This window comes from Anolis sagrei, chromosome 13 (genome assembly GCF_037176765.1).
Source record: "Anolis sagrei isolate rAnoSag1 chromosome 13, rAnoSag1.mat, whole genome shotgun sequence".
In the NCBI taxonomy this organism is placed as follows: Eukaryota; Metazoa; Chordata; class Lepidosauria; order Squamata; family Dactyloidae; genus Anolis; species Anolis sagrei.
Genome location: NC_090033.1, coordinates 6,899,366 through 6,923,467, shown reverse-complemented (window position 1 = coordinate 6,923,467; position 24,102 = coordinate 6,899,366). Strand labels below are relative to the sequence as shown.

Sequence of the window (24,102 nt, the reverse complement as noted above, 5' to 3'; positions counted from 1 at the left end):
AGGCAAGATGAATCATCACATGACAAGGAAACCTTTTAGTGCCACCGTGCAAGTAAAGCTGTACATTGATCAACCCGCCTCTTCTACGAGAATTTTCTGTTTTTCACTTCCTTCATCTTAAATATTTTTTTCTGTGATCTTTGCTTTTTTTTTAAAAGGCCTCAGTTTGATGTTTTGGAATTGAACGGCTGGCAAGATAGCGAGGGATTTGCCGGTGACAAGACACCTCCGCAGATAACAAGGGCTGACTGTGATCGGATGGCAGAGTAATTACAGGACGGCTGGATCCAATTCATCTTGCGAGCGAGGGATGGAATTCCTCCTCCATCAGACCTTCCGAGTGCAAAGGGGCGGAAGATGATGTCCGAGTAATGAGAAATTCTCTCTCGGCAAATAAGGAAGGATGCCGGCTCACTAGATAGGGATCCCACCACTTTACTTATAACAGCATTTCTCAACCTGGGTGTCAGAGGGGTCCACTGTGCTCTCTGCATGTAGGTGAACTACAACTCCAAAACTTAACATCAATGCCCACCAAACCCAGTATTTTCTGTTGGCCGTGGGAGGTTTGTATCCAAAGTTTGGTTCAATTCCATTGTTGGTACAGTTCAGAATGCTCTTTGATTGTAGGTGAACTATAAATCCCAGCAACTGCAACTCCCAAATCTTCCCCAAACGCCACCAGTGTTCACATTTGGGCATATTGAATATTTCTGCCAAGTTTGGTTCAGATCCATCACTGTTTGAATCCACAGTGCTCTCTGAATATAGATGAACTACAACTCCAAAACTCAAGGTCAATGCCTACCAAACCCTTCCAGTATTTTCTGTTGGTCATGGGAGGTTTGTATGCCAAGTTTGGTTCAATTCCATTGTTGGTAGAGTTCAGAATTCTCCTTGATTGTAGGTGAACTATACATCCCAGCAACTGCAACTCCAAATGTCTATTTTCCCCAAACTTCACCAGTGTTCACATTTGGGCATATTGAGTATTCACATCAAGCTTTGTCTAGATCCATCCTTGTTTGAGTATACAGTTCTTTCTGGATGTAGGTGAGCTACAACTCCAAACTCAAGGTCAATGCCCACCCAACCTGTCCACTATTTTCTCTTGGTCATGGGAGTACTGTGTGCCAAGTTTGGCCCAATTCTCTTGTTGGTGGAATTCAGAATGCTCTTTGTGGGTGAACTATAAAACCCAGCAACTATAACCCCCAAATGTCAAGGACTATTTCCCCCAAACTCCACCAGTGTTCACATTTGGGCATACTGAGTATTCGTGCCAAGCTTGGTCCAGATCAATCACTGTTTGAGTCCACAGTGCTTTCTGGATGTAGCTGAACTACAACTCCAAAACTCAAGGTCAATGCCCACCAAACCCTTCCAGTATTTTCTGTTGGTCGTGGGAGTTCTGTGTGCCAAGTTTGGTTTAGTACCATCGTTGGTGGAGTTCAGAATGCTCTTCAATCTTTGATTGTAGGTGAACTATAATTCCCACAACTACAGCTATGCCGGAGCACATCTCCTAGCAAAGTGTAAAAACCTTTTCCCTTTCTCCTCTGTTTTTTGTCCTGACTTCAGAATGGAAGGCTGGCTTCTCGGTCTATTTACTCACATTGCACAAGAGTGGGGAAGACCCAGCTGTCGAAAGCAAACCAATATTGCCACACTCACTTTTTACAGAACGTAATCCTGCATTTCCCTGAACAACCCCCTGCTTTCACCGGCCTGACTTTGCTCTCCTTTCCAACACAAACATTTCTCGATTGCTTACTTAATACTCCTTGAAATACTTTCGAATTCAGCACTCAGACCTAAGGTGTGGCAGACTGAACCATTCGGTCTCCCTTTTTGAGAAACAGAGAAGAGAGAAAGGAAACAACTTGGAGTGGGATCGGTTGTGTTTTCCTTTTGGTCCGACCTAGTGGAAAGGATGAGATAAGGATCAGAGTTCAACATTCAGGCAAATACTGCTGAACTTGCAGGACTACGAATCCCTGGCAGTGTAAATAGTCCAGGAAGAGACTGCAAAACAAAGCTGTCGGCCTCAAGAAGTGCTTTGCAGTGATGAGGTAGGTTCTCCTTAAGATGTTTCTTCTACTAAGAGTCAAGAATCTTCTCTCTGTAATTATATTTTCATGCCATGGATAGCTGAATCCATGGGCACAGCATATGTGGATATCGAGGGCTGAATGTACCCTCCAAGTGCCCCATTTGGCCAAGAAAGCTCATCCTAGCTTCATTGGAAATGACTTGAAAGCACACAACAACCAAGCATAGTTGGACTAAGGTTTAGGAGTCTAAGGTTCAAGTCTTCACTTACTTCTGAAGCTCGTTGGGTGACATTGGACCAACCACTCTTTCTCCACCTGACATACTTCCCAAGATTGTTGTGGCAGCATAGTTGGACTAAGGTTTAGGAGGCCCAGGTTCAAGTCTCCACTTACTTCTGAAGCTCGTTGGATGACATTGGACCAACCACTGACTTATTTCCCAAGATAGTTGTGGAAGCATAGTTGGACTAAGACTTAGGAGGAAAAGGTTGAAGTCTCCACTTGCTTCTGAAGCTCATTGGGTGACATTGAACCAACCATTCTTTCTCCACCTTACTTCCCAAGATTGTTGTGGAAGCATAGTTGAACTAAGGTTTAGGAGGCCTAGTTTCAAGTCTCCTCTACTTCTGAAGCTCATTGGGTGACATTGGACCCACCACTCTTTCTCCACCTGACTTCACAAGATTGTTGTGGAAGTATAGTTGGACTAAGGTTTAGGAGGCCTAGGTTCAAGTCTCCACTTACTTCTGAAGCTCAATGGGTGACATTGGACCAACCACTCTTTCTCCACCTGACATACTTCCCAAGATTGTTGTGGAAGCATAGTTGAACTAAGGTTTAGGAGGCCTAGTTTCAGGTCTCCTCTACTTCTGAAGCTCATTGGGTGACATTGGACCAACCACTCTTTCTCCACCCAACTTACTCCTCAAGAAAGTAATTTTACCCACCATTCCATCTTGTATAGATCTTGCTTCTTCTTGGCCATCCTTTGCTACGGGGTGCTTGGAGATGTCCTTCAGCTGGAGAAGATGTATGGAAGGATCGCATCTCCAGATTTCCCCAACATCTATCCAAACAGCAAGGAGCGGACTTGGAACATCACGGTGCCCCGGGGCTATGCTATCCGACTCTACTTCACCCACTTCAACCTGGAGTTGTCCTATCTGTGTGAATACGACTATGTGAAAGTAGGTGAAAGTAGAAGCATGGAGATGGTTCTTCATCATAGTATACAATACAGGGGTTATGGGGCTCATGGTCCCAGGACAGCCCAGAAAACTCACAACAACCCAGTGATTCCAGTCATGAAAGCCTTCAACAATAGAATAATAGTAATGATAACAATAATTTTCACCTCTCTGTCCTCTTTTCTTCTTGGGTTCAATTCTCACCCCACTTTTCTCGTTTCTTCTCAGCCTCCTTCAGTTCCAAGTATGCAAGTAGTTGGGATTCTATTAAGTAATGAGGCAAGAGGACAGAACCTTATTCTTCCCAGTTGGCTCAGGCAAAAGCAAACCACTGCAGCCTTTCCAAACTTGCCTTCTTCATTAATACCTCTTTGCCATCTTGACCACACTCAGATGTTGCTACTAGTTTTCACCCATCAAATGTTGGGAGGGTCGGCCAAAGTTGGCGATAGCTTGTTGTTCTTCCCTCACCACCAATCACACACTTCCCATTTTCCAGTTGCGTTCAGGAGGAAATGTATTGGCCACTCTGTGTGGGCACCAGAGCACCGACACGGAGGAAGCCCCGAGAGACAAGACCTACCACTCGCTGGACAACAACCTGGCAGTGACCTTTCGCTCGGACTACTCCAACGAGAAGGAATTCACCGGCTTTGAAGCATTCTATGCTGCTGAAGGTGAGAGCGGGACATTGGCAGAGATGGGGAGGCCCAGAAAAGGAATAGGGTGTGTGTGTGTGTATAGATAGATAGATAGATAGATAGATAGATAGATATAGTATTTATATTCTGCCCTTCTCACCCTTATCTAAATGCTCATTATCTTCTCTCTCATTAACTTCTACACCTAACAAATCATCTTCAGACAGTTGTTCTGAGAAAAGCTGTGAAGGGCCTCTCCTAGGAATGTGGCCTTGTGAATCTTATTTATTTATTTACAGTATTTATAGTATAGGGGACTCAGGGCCGATCACAATGCACATATACATGGCAAACATTCAATGCCATAGACATACAACCTATATAGACAGACACACAGAGGCTATTTAACGTCCAGCTTCATGAGGGTATGCTTTGAATTCCAGCCACCGGGGGAGCTGTCGCTTCACCATCCACTTGTGACACTGATGGAGTACTTCCTCATTCTTTTGCACGCTGCTGTTTTATGTTTTATGGCATCATAAATTAGTTAAATTATTCTCCCCGGAGCTGTCACTTCACCATCCATTTGTGACACCAATGGAGTATTTCCTCATTCTTTTGCACGCTGCCGGATAGTTTTATGGCATCATAAATTAGTTAAATTATCTTCCCCGGAGCTGTCACTTCACTGTCCACTTGTGACACTGACGGAGTACTTCCTCTTTCTTTTTCACACTGCTGGAGAATTTTATGGCATCGTAAATTAGCCTCCCCGCATAAGTGGTACCTAAGTTTCCTACGTAACATATGCAACTGTCTTTCGGGCAGTAAAGGTTGACAGCAAGCTAGACTCCGACCCGGGCTGGCTTTGAACTCATTGTGATTTTTAATGCAGCTGACTCCCAACCAGGTGCGCCACAGCCCGGAAATTGGAGGAGCTTGTCAAACTACCCCATAGCAGTTCAAGTGGGGTCAGATTGCATTAATGCTACAGTCCAGATGCACCCATGGTTTCCTTTTCTCACTTCATTTCATGAGAATGAGCCCTTTCATGGCTACTTGAACCTCTATTCAAAATAGTTCCATCATTCCTGAAGTGAGCCAAATTTCATCTGCTCTTTTCTCTCTCTCTCTTCCAACCCCTCCAGACGTTGATGAGTGTGAACAGCAGCTCGACGGTGAGCCGATTTGTGATCATCACTGCCATAATCACCTGGGCGGCTTTTACTGCAGCTGCCGGGTTGGATATCTGCTGCACAGAGACAAGAAGACCTGCACCGGTGAGTGGCCACCACAAATGGAGATAGGGAGAAACAACACCACATGCATCCCAGACCCTTGACATTATCTAGTCGAGTCTGACTCTGGGAGGTGATGCTCATCTCCATTTGCCGGTGTTGTCCGTAGACACCTCCAAGGTTATGTGGCCAGCATGATTGCATGGAGCGCAAAAATAGTACCTATTGATCTACTCACATTTGCATGTTTTCAAACTGCTAGGTTGGCAGAAGCTGGGGCTAACAATGGGAGCTCACCCTACTCCCTGGATTCAAACCACTGACCTTTTGGTGAGCGGGTTCAGCAGCTCAGCGGTTTAACCTACTGTGCCATCAGGCGCTCCTTTATCTATATCTATATACACTTAATAAAAGTGAAAATATGTATGTGTGTATGTAGCTGGGATGTCCACTTCCACAGACAACCTCCTATCTCCACAAACAGCGATAGCTCCCACTACTCAGGAGACACCAATGGCCCTCCCTCCAATGATATTGCAGGTTATAGTGAACATGTCAATGTCCTCCACCAACATCATTCTGCCCATCACCCAAGGAATGCTTTCATACAGGGAAAATTCCAGCCTAGATTTTGTTTTTCCTCAAAAACCACAGGCATCTCAGTGTTTCTCTCTCTCCCCATTGGTGTGAAATTTGTATAAACCAGAGCAAACTTGCCCGTGAACATGTTGTCCAAGAGTCCTGCCAATGTCCTCCACCAACACCACACTGCCCACACCCAAGTGAAGGCTTTCACATGGTGACAATTTCATCCTAGGTTTTCTGCGTTTCCTCCACCACAGACACCCCAGTGTTCCTTACTCTCTCCATTTGTGCAGAATTTGCATGATCCCGCCAATGATGGACCTGGACCACACTTGGCACACAGGACCCCCATGACTAACTCAGCAAATTCAGCAGCTCAGCCGTTTAACCCGCGGCAGATCTATGCTTAACTGGCGAGGCACTATTGGTTTTCCCCCTTTCCTCTCTGTCTTGTTCAGTAGTAAGTTACTTTTGATCCTTTTGTGTCCTTCGTGCTGCTTCGGTTATCGACACGGTGCGGACAGGACATCATCCTTCACCAGACTTTCCAATGCAACACATAAAATAAATCAAATGCACTGTTATGAAGAAGGAAAAATGAAAATACGTCCTGCTCCGGAGGGTTGTATTTATTTACCGGCTTCTTTTCTCTTCTGTCCCCCTCTCTCTCCTCCCTTCTTTATTTTCCAGCATGAATGAAATAACTAAATCTGCTTCTTCGAGACTTAGGCGGAGACAGAGATAAGACGTACGGAGAGATTCCCTCCTGAACCGCCTGCAGCTTTCCTGCTGCAAACTTCAATCTGGGACTAGCTCGGGTCTCTTTCCTTCCCGCCTAGGTTTGCCCCCTGCTGTTAATAAAGGAATTACTTTCCTCGGTGCCTTCTGAGTTTTCTCAAGGCTTAATGCCTCCCTCTGGTCCTCCAAAAGTGAGCTGCCGATAAGGAGCACAAGCCGATCAAAGAATTGTCTTAAGGGGAAGTCGGCACGGGGTCCCAAAATGGAAGGAAAGAAATTGGGAGAGAAGGAACAATTCTAGCAGTTCGACACCATCTTAACTCCATCCACTGGGATTTGTAATTTCGTAGAATTCTCTACTCAAAAGTTCCAGGTGTCATTAAGGTCTCCAGGTGTCAAAAAGATAGTTAAGATCTTTCTTAATGATCTTTTCTAGAATCTTTCTTGGTATCGACATGAGGCTGACCAGGCATTGGTAATTGTTTGGGTCACCCTTGTTTCCCTTGAAGATAGAGAAGGATCACATTTGCCCTCCTCCGATCTGCTGGGACTTCTCCCCTTCTCCAAGAACTCTAAAAGATGACTACCAGTGGTTCCGAAATAACTTCCGCTAGTTCCTCTTGGATGTAGTTGATCTGGCCCTGGAGACTTGAATTTGTTTAGAGTGGCCAGGTATCCCTGGACAACTTATTTCCCTATTTGGGGTTGGATTTCCCCATGGCCTTTGTCCACTCCATGTTGCTGAGGTTGTGGACGGCTTTCTTTTTGTGAGAAGACTGAGGCAAAGAAAGCGTTGAGTAGTTCCCCTTTTCCCTGTCCCCTGTCAGCATTGCCCCATCTTCTCCTCTCAGAGGGCCTATCACCTCCTTGTTTTTCTTTTTTCTACTGACTTAAGCAAAGAAATCCTTTAAATTATTTTTAATTTTGCTGGAAGCCTGAGTTCATTTTGTGCTTTAGCCTTGCAAACATTTTCCGTACAGGAGTTGGTTATTGTTTTGAATTCTTCTTTGGTGGTTTCTCCCCTTTTCAACTGCTTGTTCTTGTCTGTTTTGAATCTTAGCCCAGTTCGAAGTTCTTTGGGCATCCATTCTAACTGGGCTAAGACTCAAAAGAGACATGCACAAGAAGTGGAAAAGGGAGGAATCACCAAAGATAAGGGTCGACTCTCCATCCCTTTCTCTCTGTCTCGATCTCACCTTGCTCTTAAACTCCAAAGTCACCCATCATGTCAATTCATTCCCCTCCACCTCCACTTCGGATTCTGCTATGCTTTTCAGTTGCTTGGTAATGTAATTTACAGCCCGTTGTTAATTCCGGACCTAATGATCCAGCCATCATGAGTTCACAAGTTGAGACAGGCTCGTTTCTCAGAGTTCAGGTCTCTCGTGGGCCATGCAGCGTATCTCTAATAAAAATATAGGCCTAAGTATAATTGAGAGCTCTCCCGGCACCCCTCGAGTTTATGGCCCAGGGCTGGGTGAAAAATGACACTGTTCTTCTTGTGCAAGCCTTTATATACCTAGACAGAGAGACAGACAGAAATAGATTTTTCACTCTCGCAAAACTATGACATCGTAAAAAATACAGCCCTTCATCATAAAAGAAGCTCCCTGTGGCTCCATATAAAAAGGTATAAAACACAAAAAGAGGACTAATTCTAAAATGTTTGGTTGTCAGGACTGGAAGGCGAACAAGATACCTGTCCTATTTAATAGCCAGGGTTTTCTTAATACATACTGGATAGTCGGGGAGTTAATACGGAGGGGCATAACCATTCCCTTGACGACACAAAATGTTGAGGCATAAACCTGTCATATTTGCTCATTGGGCCATGTTGGCGCAATGGGTTAAACCCCTGTGCTGCTGAAGGTTGGCAGTTCAAATCTGTGGGACGGGGTGAGCTCCCACTGTTAGTCCAAGCTCCTGCCAACCTAGCAGTTTGAAAACATGCAAATGTGAGTAGATAAATAGGTATTGCTTCAGCAAGAAAGATGCTCCAAGCAGTCATGTTGGTCACACAACCAGGTGGTGACAATACAGGCTCCTTGGTTTGGAAATGGAGAACAGCACCTCCCAAAGAGCCAGAGATGTGCATTGGCCTTTAAAGCCGGAAATGAAAGGAGAAGCCTTTGCCTTTGTTTATGTGTCTCATTGTACTGTTAACACGGCATTGAATGTTTGCTGGTATCTGTTTATTTTTAATTTACAGCATTTATATTCTGCCCTTCTCACCCTGGAGGAGGCTCAGGGCGGATGCTCTTTGATTGTAGATGAACTACAAATCTCAGCAGCTACAACTCCCAAATGACAAAATCAATCCCCCCCAAAGGTAAAGGTTTTCCCCTGACATTAAGTCCAGTCGTGTCCGACTCTGAGGTGTGGTGCTCATCACCATTTCTAAGCTGAAGAGCTGGCGTTGTCCGTAGACACCTCCAAGGCAACTCCCCCACCCCAACCCTACCAGTATTCAAATTTGGGCGTATGGCATATTTATTTATTTATTTATTTATTTACCATATTTATATACCACTTTTCTCAGCCCGAAGGCGACTCAAGGAGGTTTACAGTCGACACAATTTGATGCCTCCAACAACATAAATTACCATTATAAACAATTAATCTATAATATAAAACCATATAAAACCAGTAAAAACATAAGCGCTCAGTGTCTCATTACTAAAAGCATTATTAAGGGGTCGCGGCATTTGGAAGGTTGAGAAACAGTGTTTTAAAGTGAGATCTTTGTTCAGGCCAACTTTCTCTTTGGAAAGTTTCGTCTGGAAAGAAGGGTTAGACGTGACTTGGGGGCGAAGAACAACAACGGGTGAAAGGCTTGATAGCTTGAATGCTCATTTTGCGTCATCTCCAGCGCTTTACTGCTGTGACAAGAAAACGCTTCCCAGCGTACGTGTCAACCCTTGCTCCATCCACCTCCATAAACCGGTTGGCAGGGAGTTCTTGCCAGCAGCATTGAGAGCATCATCATCGCCGGACCCCAGGAAGCACCAGGCGCTGTTGGGAAGCGAAGTCCCCTCCGGCACTTGTTAACGGATCTGTCCTGCCTTGCCCTCCCCGGCAGGACACCGTTGTGGCCGCAAGCATGCCAGCAAGGGTTGCCACTGGATGCTTCCAAGCACAAATCATCTCCACTCCTACATAAGCGGCAACCGAGAGCAACAGCGTGTGTGGGGGAGAGTTTGGGAAGGAAAGCAGCAGGTCGCTGTGATCCAAATGTGTTAAGCAGGAGAAGAAGGAAGCAGAGATACTTCTCTTCTTGTTGCGCTCTCCTTTTCTTTCTCTCCTTCGATGCCACTTCTTTCCTTTTTCTATCCCTGGCTCATTCCACTGTCCCACTTTCAAATCCTTCGTTATTTTTTCTACTTGCCACTTGTTTTAGTCACCAACATCCTCCCTCCTGTAGGACAGTGGTTCTCAACCTTCTCAATGCCGCAACCCCTTAATCTAGTTCCTCATGTTGTGGTGGCCCCTACAAACGACAGAAGTGATTAAGAGTTTCATCTATGTTGACGATCAGGCCATCACTGCTCAAGCAGGGAGCTTTGAAATGGTTAAACAGAAGCTCTCCGAAGCTATAGGTCAGTGTTTCTCAACCTTCCTAATGCCACGACCCCTTAATCCAGTTCCTCATGTTGTAGTGGCCCCTACAAATGCCAGAAGCGATTAAGAGTTTCATCTATGCTGATGATCATGCCATCACCGCTCAAGCAGGGAGCTTTGAAATGGTTGAACAGAAGCTCTCCGAAGCTCTAGGTCAGTCTTTCTCAACTTTCCTAATGCCGCAACCTCTTAATCCAGTTCCTCATGTTGTGGTGACCCCTACAAATGCCAGAAAAGACAAAGAGTTTCATCTATGCTGACGATCATGCCATCACCGCTCAAGCAGAGAGCTTTACAATGGTAGAACAGAAGATCTCCGAAGCTCTAGGTCAGTGTTTCTCAACCTTCCTAATGCCGTGACCTCTTAATCCAGTTCCTCATGTTGTGGTGATCCCTACAAATGCCAGAAAAGACAAAGTTTCATCTATGCTGATGATCATGCCATCACCGCTCAAGCAGGGAGCTTTACAATGGTTGAACAGAAGCTCTCCGAAGCTCTAGGTCACTATTTCTCAACCTTCCTAATGCCGCGACCTCTTAATCCAGTTCCTCATGTTGTGGTGACCCCCCCAAACATAACATTATATTTGTTGCTACTTCATAACTGTAATTTTGCTACTGTTGTGAATTGTCATGTAAATATCTGATATGCAGGATGCATTTTCATTCACTGGACCAAATTTGGCACAAATACCTGATACACCCAAATTTGAAGAATGGTGGGATTAATTTTGTCATTTGGGAGTTGTAGTTACTGGGATTTATAGTTCACCTACAATCAAAGAGCATCCTGAACTCCACCAACGATGGAATTGAACCAAACTTGGCACACAGAACTCCCATGGCCAGCAGAAAATACTGGAAGGGTTTGGTGGGCATTGACCTTGGGAATTGTAGTTCACCTACATCCAGAGAGACCTTGAGTTTTGGAGTTGTAGTTCACCTACCTACTGTGGACTCAAACGATGATAGATCTGGTCCAAACTTGCCACAAATCCTCAATATGCCATATGTGAACACTGATGGAGTTTGGGGAAAATAGACCTTGACATTTGGGAGTTATAGTTGCTGGGATTTATAGTTCACCTACAACCCCACCAACAATTGGGCCAAATTTCCCCCACAGAAGCCCCATGCCTTGAAGGGACTCGCTGATGCGAACCTCCCTCCAGCCTCACATGTGCACATGCACACATGCTGTCATGCACCGAGCATGCCTGCTCTCCCCTCCCCACTTACTGTCTCAGAAACAGCCTTCCCCTTGGCTGACAGGCCTGCCAATTACAGCACAGGAGGGCTTTTGGTGGGAGGATTCATAGTCTGTTTCCAAAAGGAAGAGCAGGACAGGCAGAGACATCTTCAGCCTTCTCTACCAAAGGGGTTCCTCAGACCATCAGAAATCTATGTTTTCTGATGGTCTTTGGTGACCCTCTGAAACCCCCTCATGACCTCCTCTGGGGTCCCGACCGAATGCTAAAGTCTCTCCAACCAGTGAATGTCCTCTAGTACATTCACTGGACCACATCTGGCACAAATACTCAATACGCCCAAATTTGAACACTGGGGCCAGGGAATTTACTTTGTCATTTGAGAGTTGTAGTTGCTGGGACTTATAGTTCACCCACAATCAAAGAGCATTCTGAAGCCCACCAATGATAAAATTGGGCCAAACATCCCACACAAAACCCCCATGCCTTGAAGGGACTCACTAGTGTGAGCCTTCCTTCAGCCTTGCACGCTCTTCTTTGCCCACACATGCGCACCACGCTGTCACGCACCGAGCACGCCTGCTCTGCCTTCCCCCGCTTGGAGGCTCAGAAATAGCCCCTTGGTTAAGAGGAGAATCAGAGGAGGGTTTTTTGTGGGAGGATTCCACATGTGTTTCCAAAAAGGACGAGCAGGATAGGCGGAGAGATCTTCAGCCTTCTCTGCCAAAGGGGTTTGTAAGGCCACCAGAAATATGTTTTCTGATGGCTTTTGGCGACCCCTCTGAAATCCCCCTCATAATCCCCCCAGGTGTCCTGACCTCCATGTTGATAAACATTGTTCTATTATGAGATTTGCAGACATTCTTTATGAAGATAGATGTGACTTAGAAATAACTATGATTGCTCATCATGAGCGATATGCCAATCCGGGGAACCACATGAAGGACATGACAAACTCCTTCTGGATCCAGTGCCCGAAAGCACATCTACTAGAAGCACCGTTACTGTTTTCGGAACAGAGCAAAGGCATACATCGTTCAATGTTTTCCTCAAGAGTCCCTCTTTTCCCCTTGCTCTCTCCTTTGCAGCTGACTGCCAAAGCAGGGTGCTGACAACAAGGACGGGAGAGTTTACCAGCCCGAATTATCCCAACCCGTATCCCAAACTCTCCAAATGCCATTATGGTATCCGGGTGGAAGAAGGATTTATGGTCATCCTGGAATTCGTGGAAACGTTTGACGTGGAAAGCCATCCAGAAGTGCCGTGTCCCTATGACATCCTTAAGGTCAGTTGGCCTTATACAGTATTTCTAGATTAGCTGTAAAGGTAAAGGTCTATCCAAGGAAATTTTCGGAATCGGCACCCCAAATAACCCAACCAAATTGAAAGTTGACCAAAAACTGATTCGTAACTCTTTTAGTATTAATGTTGGAAAGTGGTCCTTAGCCAAACTAGTCCATGGTCAAGTGATCCATGGACCACCAGTGGTCCGCAAGAACTAAAATATGGTCTGTGGCCTCACAGTTTTGGTACTAATGTTGGAGAGTGGTACCTGGTCAAAGTAGTCCATGGTCAAGTGGTCCCTGGTCAAGTGATCTATGGACCATCAGTGGTCCGGAAAAAAAAGGTATGTGGCCTCATAGTTCCTACATTGGAGAGAGGCTTGTCTCACAAAAACCTCTTATAGTGCTGAGGCTTATTAAACAAGGTATTCTGTGGGCAAGCCGATGGCGACTAATGGATGGCATATGTTCTGTATCAGAAATTAGAGCTGATGTAGTCTATCCAACGCAATTTTCAGAATCAACACCCCAAATGACCAAACCGAATCTAAAGATGACCAAAAATTGATTCGTAACTCTTTTGGTACTAATGTTGGAGAGTGGTCCCTGGTCAAGGTGGTCCCTGGTTAAAGTGGTCCCTTGTCACAGTGGTCCCTGATCAAAATGGTCCCTGGTCAAAGAGGTCCCTGGTCAAAGATGTCCCTGGTCAAAGTGGTCCCTGATCAAAGTGGTCCCTGGTCAAGGTGGTGCCTGGTCAAGGTGGTCTCTGGTCAAAGTAGTTCCTGGTCAAGGTGGTCCCTGGTCAAAGTAGTCCCTGGTCAATGTGGTCCCTGGTTAAAGTGGTCCCTGGTCAAGGTGGTCCCTGGTCAAAGTGGTCCCTGGTCAAGGTGGTCCCTGGTCAAAGTGGTCCCTGATCAAAGTGGTCCCTGGTCAAGGTGGTGCCTGGTCAAGGTGGTGCCTGGTCAAGGTGGTCCCTGGTCAAAGTAGTTCCTGGTCAATGTGGTCCCTGGTCAAGGTGGTCCCTGGTCAAACACAGGTTAGGAACCATTGCTTTGCAGATTTTTTTTTTTAAAAAACCCTTATTCTAATGCAAACCACAGGTGAGAAAGCTTAGCTTCTTAATAAGTTGTAATTCAGTGATTTCACCCGTCTCTCCTTGCCTTTGAAGTTCACTTGATCAGTAATGGCCAATGTAGTATGTTGGGGGAGATAATTCTACTATTTTCTGCAACAGTAGATTTGAAACATACATCTCTACAGCCACATTTGAATTCAAAATGCATTTTCCCCCCTGCTGTTTCATTGCAAATAGCAAAATTTTGTTTTGTGTTAGTCACATTTAAAATCCGTTTTTATTTGACTTTGTAAAAAAATTGACATGGAAGCATATAAAAGGGCAAACAAGGATTGTGGGAAGGAGAGAAAAGAGACGGCATCTTCATCAAGCGCAGGTTTGCCGACACACGGATGGACGCTGAAGAGACAGGCCTAGCTGAGTAGTGAAGTGTCTTTCTTCCGTGTTCCAGGTAAAAACACCCAAGCGCGAGTTCGGCCCGTTCTGCGGAGAGACCCTTCCTCCACAAATTGAAACACGCAGCCACATTGTGGATATTGAGTTCACAACGGACCTCTCCGGAGCTCACACTGGGTGGAAGCTCAGATATAACACAACAGGTAGGAGGCTATATTATTGTTTTAACAGAAGTGTGCACTGGCAGAGGTTGGTGGGCATATCTACGTTGAGTGTCCTGCTCATGGGCTTCTGCTTGACCATAACAAGAGACAGGCTTCTGTCTGGTCCAGCGGGGCTCTTCCAGCGCATTTCGCCTTCTTATGGGGTGCTTCCAAGATGGCCGGCTCCTAGCGCTACCAATCAAAAGCCATTGTCCAGCCGTTCTGTCTTTCACTCCTTAATGGGTTTTCTGTGGCGAGAAAGAAAAAATAAGATGGAAGAATCACAGCAGTGGAAGAAGAAGTAGAAATGGACCGAAATGACCATAAGGCCCTAGATGAGTGTTCAGTTCATGGTGCCCCCTCCTCAATGGTTTGCAACAGAGCCAAGGCAAGCATGGGGTTGGCCTCATCAAACATCTGGCAAGGCCCAGTAGCCAGGATGGCTGAGGGTTTCTGGGAAATATAGTCCAAGAACGTAATATTTCCAGGCTCTGCTCAGAACTCAATCTTGCTGCCAACTCTCCTGCCTCCAAGTTCTTCAGCCCTATTGATCTGTGATGTTTAGGGCCGGGCTTTAGCACAGCAGCTTAATCACCAGCTGCAGAAAATCTTGCTAATCAGAAGGTTGACACTTCGAAACCCAGGTCAGGCACTTCCTACTCAAATAAACAGAGACAATGCTTAGATCTCTTTCTTTGGATAGGGAAAAAGTAGGCCCACAGGGGAAGAATAATGAAGGACTGGAGCTAGGAATGCTGGGTATTCAAGGAAGTGCCCAAATCAGTGAATGATTTGGGCCGGACTTTAGCACAGCCGGTTAAGCACCAGCTGCAGAAAATCTTGCAAATCAGAAGGGTGGCAGTTCGAAGCCTGGGTCGGGCACTTCCTAATCAAATAAACAAAAACAATGCTCAGATCTCTTTCTTTGGAAAGGGAAAAAGTAAGCCCAGAGGGGTAGAGTAATGAAGGAATGGACCCAAGAATTCTGGCCATTCAAGGAAATGCGCAAATCAGTGAATTATTTAGGCCAGACTTTAGCACAGCAGGTTAAGCACCAACTGTAGTACATCTTGATAATCGGAAGGGTGGAAATTCGAAGCCCGGGTCAGGCACTTCCTAATCAAATAAACAGAGACAATGCTCCAAGATCTTACTTTGGATAGGGAAAAAGTAGGCCCAGAGGGGCAGAATAATAGAGGAACGGACCCAGGAATTTTGGGCAGTCAAGGAACGTGCCCAAATCAGTTATTGATTTGGGCCGGGCTTTAGCACAGCAGGTTAAGTGCCAGATGCAGAAAATCTTGCTAATAGGAAAGTTGGTAGTTTGAAGCCCGGCCCAGGCATTTCCTAATTAAATAAACAGAGACAATGCTCTGTTCTCTTTCTTTGGATAGGGAAAGACTAGGCCCAGAGGGACAGTATAATGAAGGAATGAACCGAGGAATTTTGGGCGTTCAAGGAACGTGCTCAAATCAGTGAATGATTTGGGCCGGGCTTTAGCACAGCAGGTTAACCGCCAGTTGCAGAAAATCTTGCCAACCAAAGGGTTGACAGTTCAAAGCCGGGTTGGGGTGAGCTCCTGACCTTTAGCCCGGCTTCTGCCTACCTAGCAGTCTTGAAAGCAGTAATGTGAGTAGATAAATAGGTAGTGCTTAAAGCGGTGAGGTATTTAAGGCACTCTTAAGGAAAATGGCAGATAAATGCCGGCAATTAGATCAAAGAGGAAGTTTATGAAAAAAGCTCTTTGGCAGGGAAAGTAGAGCGAGTGCACCCCCCCCCCCCCCATGATCAGAACAGGGCACAGCCTCCAAGACGCCAAAGATAGGAAAAGTCTCTCTCTCTATATATATACCTCTACCTATGTACAGTTTTCTGTCTTGTCACTGTATAATGGCATTGAATGTTTGCCGTATATGTGTTCTGTGATCCACTCTGAGAAGGGCAGAATATAAATGTAAATAATTACATGATTTCAGACTAAGCTTCTCACTAACCAAGGCAGCGTGCCCAATGGTAAGGCGTGATGGGAGGCAAAGCCCAAAACATTTTGAAGGCCAGAATGTGAAAACTGAGATTGAGCAATCTCAAGAGAGCCTCCTGGCAGCTGACCAGAAAGAAAAGGCTCAAACAGAATTGAAATTGTGGGTTCAACGAGGCAGTCACAGGTTATGTGTCCGCTTTGCTGGGAAACGATTGCGAAACATTTGTTTTTTTATCTTTCTGCAGCTCTGCCATGCCCCAACCCTGAAGCACCATCCAATGGCCACATCTCTCCAGCGCAAACACAATATATTATGAAAGACTCCTACCAACTCCTCTGTGATACGGGCTACGTAGTCTTGGAAGTAGGTAAAACAGTTGTGGCTGCTGTGTTTTTGTTCCAAAAATGTGTGTGTAACTTACAGAACATGTTCCATTGCACTTCAAATTCAGTCTGTTCCATCCTCTACTGTTTATATCTTTTCAAGCAGTGGTTCCCAACCTGTGAATCGTGGAGCAAGAATTAAAATATGGTCCACCGTCTCACTGCTACTACACCATTGCAACAAGAGCGACTAGTCTTGCCAAACTGTCTTATAGTGCTGAGGCTTAATAAATAAGGTTTTCGGTGGGCGGGTAGATGGTGACTACTGGATGGCATATGTTCTGTATCAGAAACCAGAGCTGATGTGGTCTACCCAATGCAATTTTCTGAATCAGCACCCCAAATAACCAAACCGAATCTAAAGTTGACCAAAAACTGTTTCACAACCCTTTTGCTACTAATGTTGGAAAGTGGTCCCTGGTGAAAGTGTCCCTGGTGAAAGTGGTCCTTGGTCCAAGTGGTCCCTGGTCCAAGTGGTTCCTGATCAAAGTGGTCCCTGTTCAAAGTGGTCCCTGGTCAAAGTCTTCTCTTGTCAAGTGGTCCCTGGTCAAGGTGGTCCCTAGTCAAGAGGCCCCTGGTCAAAGTGGTCCTTGGTCAAAGTAGTCCCTGGTCAAAGTGGTCCCTGGTCAAGTGGTCCCTGGTCAAAGTGGTCTCTGGTCAAGTGGTCCCTGGTCAATGCTGTCTCTGTTCAAGTGGTCCCTGGTCAAGGTGGTCCCTGGTCAAAGTGTTCTTTTGTCAAGTGGTTCCTGTTCAAGGTGGTCCCTGATCAAAGTGGTCCCTGGTCAAGTGGTCCTTGGTCATAGTGGTCCCTGGTTAAAGTGTTCTCTTGTCAAGTGGTTCCTGGTCAAGGTGGTCCCTGATCAAGAGGTCCCTGGTTAAAGTGGTCCCTGGTCAAAGTGGTCCCTGGTCAAAGTAGTCCCTGATCAAGTGGTCCCTAGTCAAAAAAGGTTGGGAACCACTGTTTTAAAGTATTCTGTAGGGTATACAGAGAACAGCATTTCAAATTTGGGAGTGGGAGGAAAAACAGAAGCAAAAATTCACAGCAAGAAAACACCAGATTTCACCTCATAATCATTACCAATAGCCAACAACAAACACATTCTCTAACCCTGGTTTCCACACAAGGGAAAACACCCATATGAGATGTCACAGGTATCTTTTTTTCCAAGGAAAAAATGCATGGATGTATTCTTTTCTCTCCATCTCAGAACGAGAAGATTATGGAATCCTTCACAGCGATATGTCAAAAGGATGGTTCCTGGGACAAGCCAATGGCTCAGTGTACCAGTAGGTCAACAACAAGGGGTTGAGAAAGGGTCTTTGGATTTGCAGTAGTCATCTGCATTCAAATCCAACACATTGGTATCCACAGAATATGTTGTCACAGGAAGGTTTCTTTTGGATTTCCCATTTGCTCAGGAGACTTTTTAAATATGCTTTTCCATTTTGCAGTTGTTGACTGTGGCCCAGCTGTAGACGCAGCAAATGGGACCCTCGTCTACACCACGGGGCCTGATGTTACCACATACCAGGCAGAGATCAAATACACCTGTGAGAGCCCCTACTATGCTCTGAAAGCAGGGCTTTCTGGTAAGAGAAATCGGAGCCTGTCCCTGGTCAAAGTGGTCCCTGGTCAAAGTGGTCTCTGGTTAACTGGTCCCTGGTCAAAGTGGTCCCTGGTCAAATAGTCCCTGGTTAACTGGTTCCTGGTCAAAATGGTCCCTGGTCAAATAGTCCCTGGTTAACTGGTCCCTGGTCAAAATGGTCCCTGATCGAAGTGGTCCCTGATTGAAATGGTCCCTGGTCAAAGTGGAGTCTAGTCTACTGGTCGCTGGTCAAAGTGGTTCCTGGTCAAATAGTCCCTGTTTAACTGGTCCCTGGTCAAAGTAGTCCCTGATCGAAGTGGTCCCTGGTCTAGTGGTCCCTGGTCAAAGTGGTCCCTGGTCAAGTGGTCCCTGGTCAAAGTGGACCCTGAACTATCATTTGCTAACCTACAGCCTAGAAGACTTCAAAGTATAAAAACGGGATACTTTCTCTTTGCAACAAGGGAGCTGTAAACAAAAAAGAATGATTGTCACAATGATCCGAGGAGCTCACTATTTCCTGAAAGGTCACTGAAACTGCTTTGATTTTCACTCAGTTCTTTCATTTAGGCGACTACCAATGTGCCCCTGATGGCTACTGGAGAGATGCCAAGGGAAGGAAAGCTCCTCCTGTCTGTGAACCAGGTAATGTGAGAAGCTGCCACATACAAGGCGCTCAAAAATGTTTGAGAGTTTTGCATGACACTTCAAAAGAGTATATAGACTGACTAGAGTAGTGGTTCCCAACCTGTGGGCAGTAGGAGACTCTGTATTATCCGACATTTTTGTTTATCTGACGTTCTGTCCAGCCGTCAATGTCGATTAAGCAAGACTTTACTGTATAGTTCCTTCTAATTTCCCACAATATCTTTATAAGAAACCTATAAAGATTATGTACGAGGGTTGAATGAAAGTAATGCCTCCATCTTCGTAACTCCTCAACGGATGGCAGTACTGGTATGCAGCAGGTACTGGCTTGTTCAGTTGACTCTCCTCTACAGTTCCATTCTGGCAGGAAGCCTTAGCATTGAACGGTTGTGTTGTTAAAGTGCAAAGGATGGAACCCTGCACAGACAGTCAGTCAATGCGACTTAAGCAATGTGCAGTCATTGAGTTCTTGACAGCAGAAGGTGTCACCGCAACATCTTTAAACTTACTCGCCCAATGACACATATCAACACAATCCCCATAAACAGCTTGCATTCTCTGATGAATCTCCTTTGGGGTGACACCTTCTGTTGTCAAGAATTCAATGACTGCATGTTGCTTAAGTTGCATTGACCGACCGTCTGCGCAGGGTTCTATACTTCGCACTTTAACATCACAACCGTTCAATGCTAAGGCTTCCTGCCAAAATGGAATTGTAGAGGAGAGTCTACTGAACAAGCCAGTACCTGCCGCATACCAGTACTGCTACCTGTTTAGGAGTTACGTAGGTGGAGGCATTACTTTTCATTCAACCCTTGTAGCAACAAAGCCATCAGACTGAACATTTAAAAGGCAAACAACGAACTAGAAATGAGTCACTCAGATAATAGTTTTAGGTTAAGCCATATTTCGGGCAAAGGTACATAATGGCTCTACAAGAACACAATGGACTTTCCACAATTCTGCCAATATTTGGGTCAGAAAACATGTTTCGGTCACAGATGGGAAGTTAACTCTGCTTGATGGAAGTGATTTCTCAAAAGCCAGAAGCATAAAACAGCCAATATCCAGTTTTAAAATCTCTCTTCATTACAGCCAAGGCAATAAATTTCATTTTGTGTTCAGGGGAAAAATACTCAGTACTTTATGTTTTGCTAGCTGGCGATATATCCAAGTTAAGAGTGTCTTGAATATTTCATCTGTCTTGTTCTGATTTAGAACAAATGCATCTGGACTTTCCCTTCACATTTCCCAAACACAGCTACAGGAACACAGGCAGCTAGCTGCCTTATGCATTAAGCCAGACCATTATTCCATCTATGTTTATGCCAAGGGTACAACTGTTTTGATTCGCTCCTGAATAAATAAAAATGCCACGGGTGAAGTTTTGAGCCTACAGGCGTTTGGACTGCCACTTCCTGATGATCCAGCTGGTATAAGCTGGAGCCTCCCTCCAGCCTTGCACGCTCTCCCTTCCCCACACATGGATAGACATTGAGACTGGTGCTCTAGCACATTCACTGGACCAAAAACAGCCCTCCCCTCCCCTCCAGCCTCGCGTGAGCCTCTCTCCAGCCTCGCACACTCTCCTTTGCCCGCACATGCGCATCATGCTGACATGCACTGACCACACCTGCTCTTCTACTTGGGAGACTCAGAAACAGCCCTCCCCTCCAGCCTCGCATGAGTCTCCCTCCAGCCTTGCACACTCTCCCTTGACCGCACATGCGCATCATGCTGACATGCGCCGACCACGCCTGCTCTCCCGCTTGGAGCCTCAGAAACAGCCCTCCCCTTGGCTGAGAAGAGAAGTGGAGGAAGGCTTTTGGTGGGAGGATTCACCATCTGTTTCCAAAAAGGAAGAGAAGGACAGGCGGAAAGATCTTCAGCCTTCTCTGCCAAAGGCGTTCCTAAGACCATCAGAAATATGTTTTCTGATTGCTTTTGGTGACCCCTCGGAAACCTCCTAGCGACCCCCCCCCCCTTTGTGGTCGCGACGCCCAGGTTGAGAACCGCTGATCTAGTAGTTAGACTAGGGGCCCTCACTGAAGGAAGAGATCTTCAGCCTTCTCTGCCAAACAGGTTTCTAAGACCATCAGCAATATGTTTTGTGATTATCTTTGGTGACCCCTCTGAAACCCCCTCACGACCCTCCCACCCAGGGGTCCCAACCCTCAGGTTGAGAAACGCTCAAGTATATCTTAGAAGGCCAAAATCTACCCAACAGTTTTGGATAGGAATCCTCCGAGACCTAACAGGAGTTGAACTTTATATAGACAGCTTGCGTTTTAGCAGAGCTACATCACTTCGCCACTGTAGACATCCCATCTCAGAGCTGTACAAGGTGAAATTAAGATGCTTAAGAGAAAATAACCCCCTTTAAAGTCCTTTTATGCTGGGAGACTGTGACTTGCCTAACGTCACCCAACGTTTCCAGTCCTGAGCTCTGGCCTTCAGTCATAGTCCATTGCACAAACCGTTACACTGTCTCATGATATTATACAGGAAACATTAATTAAAACAGATGCACTGAGATTAGGGAATCCTTGTCTCTCCAAATGTGGGCTCCAGTTCCCTTACTATTGATTTATAGGAGTTAAAAGTCAACATTTCTTGCAAGCCAATGGCATCTGTTAGCTGTTAGGATTTCTGGGAGTTGAAGGCCAAAACATCTGGGGACCCACAGGTTGAGAACCACTTATCTAGATGGTCCTTGAGGGCCCCCTAAGGTCACTATATAGATCTAGATGGTCCTTGAGGGCCTCCTAAGGCCACTATATAGATCTAAATGATCCTTGAGGGCCTCCTAAGGTCACTATATAGATCTAGATGGTCCTTGAGGGCATCCTAAGGTCACTATATAGATCTAGATCAGTGGTTCTCTATCTGTGGGTCCCAAGGTGTTTTGGCCTGCAACTCCCAGAAATCCCAGCCAGTTGACCAGCTGTAAGGATTTCTGGGAGTTGAAGACCAAAACATCTGGGGACCCACTGGCTGAGAACCACTGAGTTAGCATTCATTAGCCTTGATATGCCATTGGCTTGCAAGAAACGTTGACTTTTAACTCCCAGAAGTTAATAGTAAGAGAACTAAATCTAAGACAATCAAGTTTCAATTGTCATATCAAAACCATGACTTATGGATATTCTTTTTCTCTTGCCAGTTTGTGGAGTCCAATCGGCGAACGCCCTGCAGCGCATATTTGGTGGCAAAAGGGCACGGCCTGGCCAGTTTCCTTGGCAGGTTCTGATCACCGACGCGCAAGGAGCAACAGGCGGCGGAGCTCTCTTACACGACAACTGGATCTTAACAGCTGCCCACGTCCTCAGCAATCCCGCGGACGCATCCTCCCTGACGCTGAAGCTGGGGCTTCTGAACAAGCGTTCCCCCCGTTACCACCCAGCCTGGGCCGAATCCGCTTTTGTCCATTCGGATTTCGCCAACAACGGCATCAACTTTGACAACGACATTGCTCTGATCAAACTGAGACACAAAGTCCCTATCAATGCCAACATCACCCCGATTTGTTTGCCAGGAAGAAGTGGCAGATTCCACGTGAACACGAGCGACATCGGAGTGGTGGCTGGGTGGGGGAAAACCGAGAAAAGGAGGCAGTCCCCTTTCTTGTTGTATACTGAGTTACCCGTTGTGGATCCCAAGAAGTGTAAAGCTGCCTACGCCGGCCATAGCTTGGAGGGGAAGCCACTAGTCCTGACGGAAAATATGCTTTGTGCCGGGTACGACCACGGGGGAAACGATTCCTGCAGCGGAGATAGCGGTGGCTCATTAGTATTTTATGATTTGGACACCAGGACGTGGTTTGTTGGTGGTGTTGTATCCTGGGGTTTGGAGTGCGGGGCTGCAGGGCTGTATGGCGTGTACACTAAAGTCATGAATTACATCTCATGGATTGAAGACACCATTGCACGCAATTCTTAGGAATGATGTTATTCCAATAAAATAATACATTCCTCTATTGCAACGCAAGTAATCGGAATGCCACAATTCTACATATACCCCATTTCCCTGAAAAAGTCACATTTGTTGTTGAACAAAAAAAAAGGAAATTTATTATATACTGTACAGTAGTTGTCAGTATATAACAAATATAGTGGCCCTCACACACAGGGCCACAAAAAATATGGGCTCTCAAGTACCTGGCTACTTTGCTAGGTCTTACTTTGGGGGGGGGGGTTAGCAATTCAGCAAAATCTTTACTAGGTCTTATTTTCAGGGGATGTCTTATTTTTGGGAAAACAGGGTACCTACCTGGGAACAGGTCCTAGCAAGATTCTGGAAAAGATCATTACCAAAGTGGTCTGCAAACACTTAGAAACAAAATATTAGTCAAAAACAAGTCATACCAGACAAATCTGATTTCTTTTTTTTGGATATAGTTACAAACTGGGTTGATGCAGGGAATGCGGTGGATGGAGAGTATCAGTCAGCAGTCTTTCTGATGTGAGAGAATTGGATGTCTGCAAGGACGTTGCTTATCGGGACACTTGGATGTGTTATCATACTGTGTGAGGCTTCTCTCATGTCCCTGCATGGGAAGCTGGGTCTAAAAAACAACAGCTCACCCTGCTCCCTAGATTTGAACCACCGACCTTTTGGTCAGAAATCCTTGTTGTGTGAGAATTGGCTGTCTGCAAGGATGTTGCCCAGGGGACACACGGATGTGTTACCATCCAGTGGGAGGCTTCTCTCATGTCTCTGAATGAGAAGCTGGGGCTGATAGACGGGAGCTCACTCTGCATCCTGCATTCGAACCACTGATCTTTCGGTCAGCAGTCCTTCTGGAGTGAAAGAATTGGCTGTCAGCAAGGACGTTGCCCAGGGGACACCCGGATGTTACCATCCTGTGGGAGGCATTTCTCATGTCCCCAATTGAGAAGCTGGGGCAGACAGATGAGAGCTCACGCCGTCTCCCGGATTTGAACCGCTGACCTTTTGGTCAGCCGTTCTTCTGGTGTGAGCGAATTGGCTGTCTGCAAGGACGTTGCTCATGTCCCTGAATGAGAAGCTGGGGCTGATAGATGGGAGCTCACTCCGCATCCTGGATTCAAACCACTGACCTTTCTGTCAGCAGTCCTTCTGGTGTGAGAGAATTGCCTGTCTGCAAGGACATTGCCCAGGAAATGCCCGGATGTGTGAGGCTTTTCTTATGTCCCTGCATGGGAAGCTGGGGCTGGCAGAGAAGAGCAAACTCCACTCCCCAGATCTGAACCACCGATCTTTCGGTCAGCAGTCCTTCTGGTGTGAGAGAATTGGCTGTCT

At 45.9% G+C, this 24,102-nt stretch overlaps 2 protein-coding genes across 3 annotated transcripts in view; one reads left to right on the top strand and one right to left on the bottom strand.

Moving 5' to 3' along the window:
• The first annotated feature begins 1,693 nt into the window (after positions 1-1,693).
• MASP2 (MBL associated serine protease 2) lies at positions 1,694-22,809 on the top strand. Of its 2 annotated transcripts, XM_060758896.2 has the most exons (11): positions 1,694-2,072; positions 3,019-3,241; positions 3,741-3,918; positions 5,031-5,162; positions 12,358-12,554; positions 14,079-14,226; positions 16,453-16,571; positions 17,800-17,878; positions 18,044-18,181; positions 18,745-18,819; positions 21,986-22,809. In XM_060758896.2, exons 1-11 carry the CDS (start codon positions 2,068-2,070, stop codon positions 22,759-22,761), a joined length of 2,070 nt encoding a protein of 689 aa, XP_060614879.2. In that variant the 5' UTR covers positions 1,694-2,067; the 3' UTR covers positions 22,762-22,809. The 2 variants fall into 2 exon arrangements, with proteins under 2 accessions (XP_060614879.2, XP_060614880.2); XM_060758897.2 differs by lacking the exons at positions 12,358-12,554; positions 14,079-14,226; positions 16,453-16,571; ... (2 more) ...; positions 18,745-18,819; positions 21,986-22,809 and adding an exon at positions 6,396-6,584 and having other exon boundaries at positions 1,705-2,072.
• Positions 13,886-24,102, bottom strand: part of TARDBP (TAR DNA binding protein) — a 30,936-nt gene continuing 20,719 nt past the window's right edge. Inside the window, exon 7 of the mRNA XM_060758898.2 lies at positions 13,886-14,474. Within this exon, the coding sequence (XP_060614881.1) occupies positions 14,419-14,474 (56 nt within the window). The 3' untranslated portion in view covers positions 13,886-14,418. The remainder of the gene's footprint in view (positions 14,475-24,102) is intronic.

Coding starts and splice junctions, on each gene's coding strand:
- MASP2 (XM_060758896.2), top strand. Junction 16,572..17,799: donor CGGGCTACGTAGTCTTGGAA/GTAGGTAAAACA, acceptor TCTCCATCTCAG/AACGAGAAGATTATGGAATC. Junction 17,879..18,043: donor GCCAATGGCTCAGTGTACCA/GTAGGTCAACAA, acceptor TCCATTTTGCAG/TTGTTGACTGTGGCCCAGCT.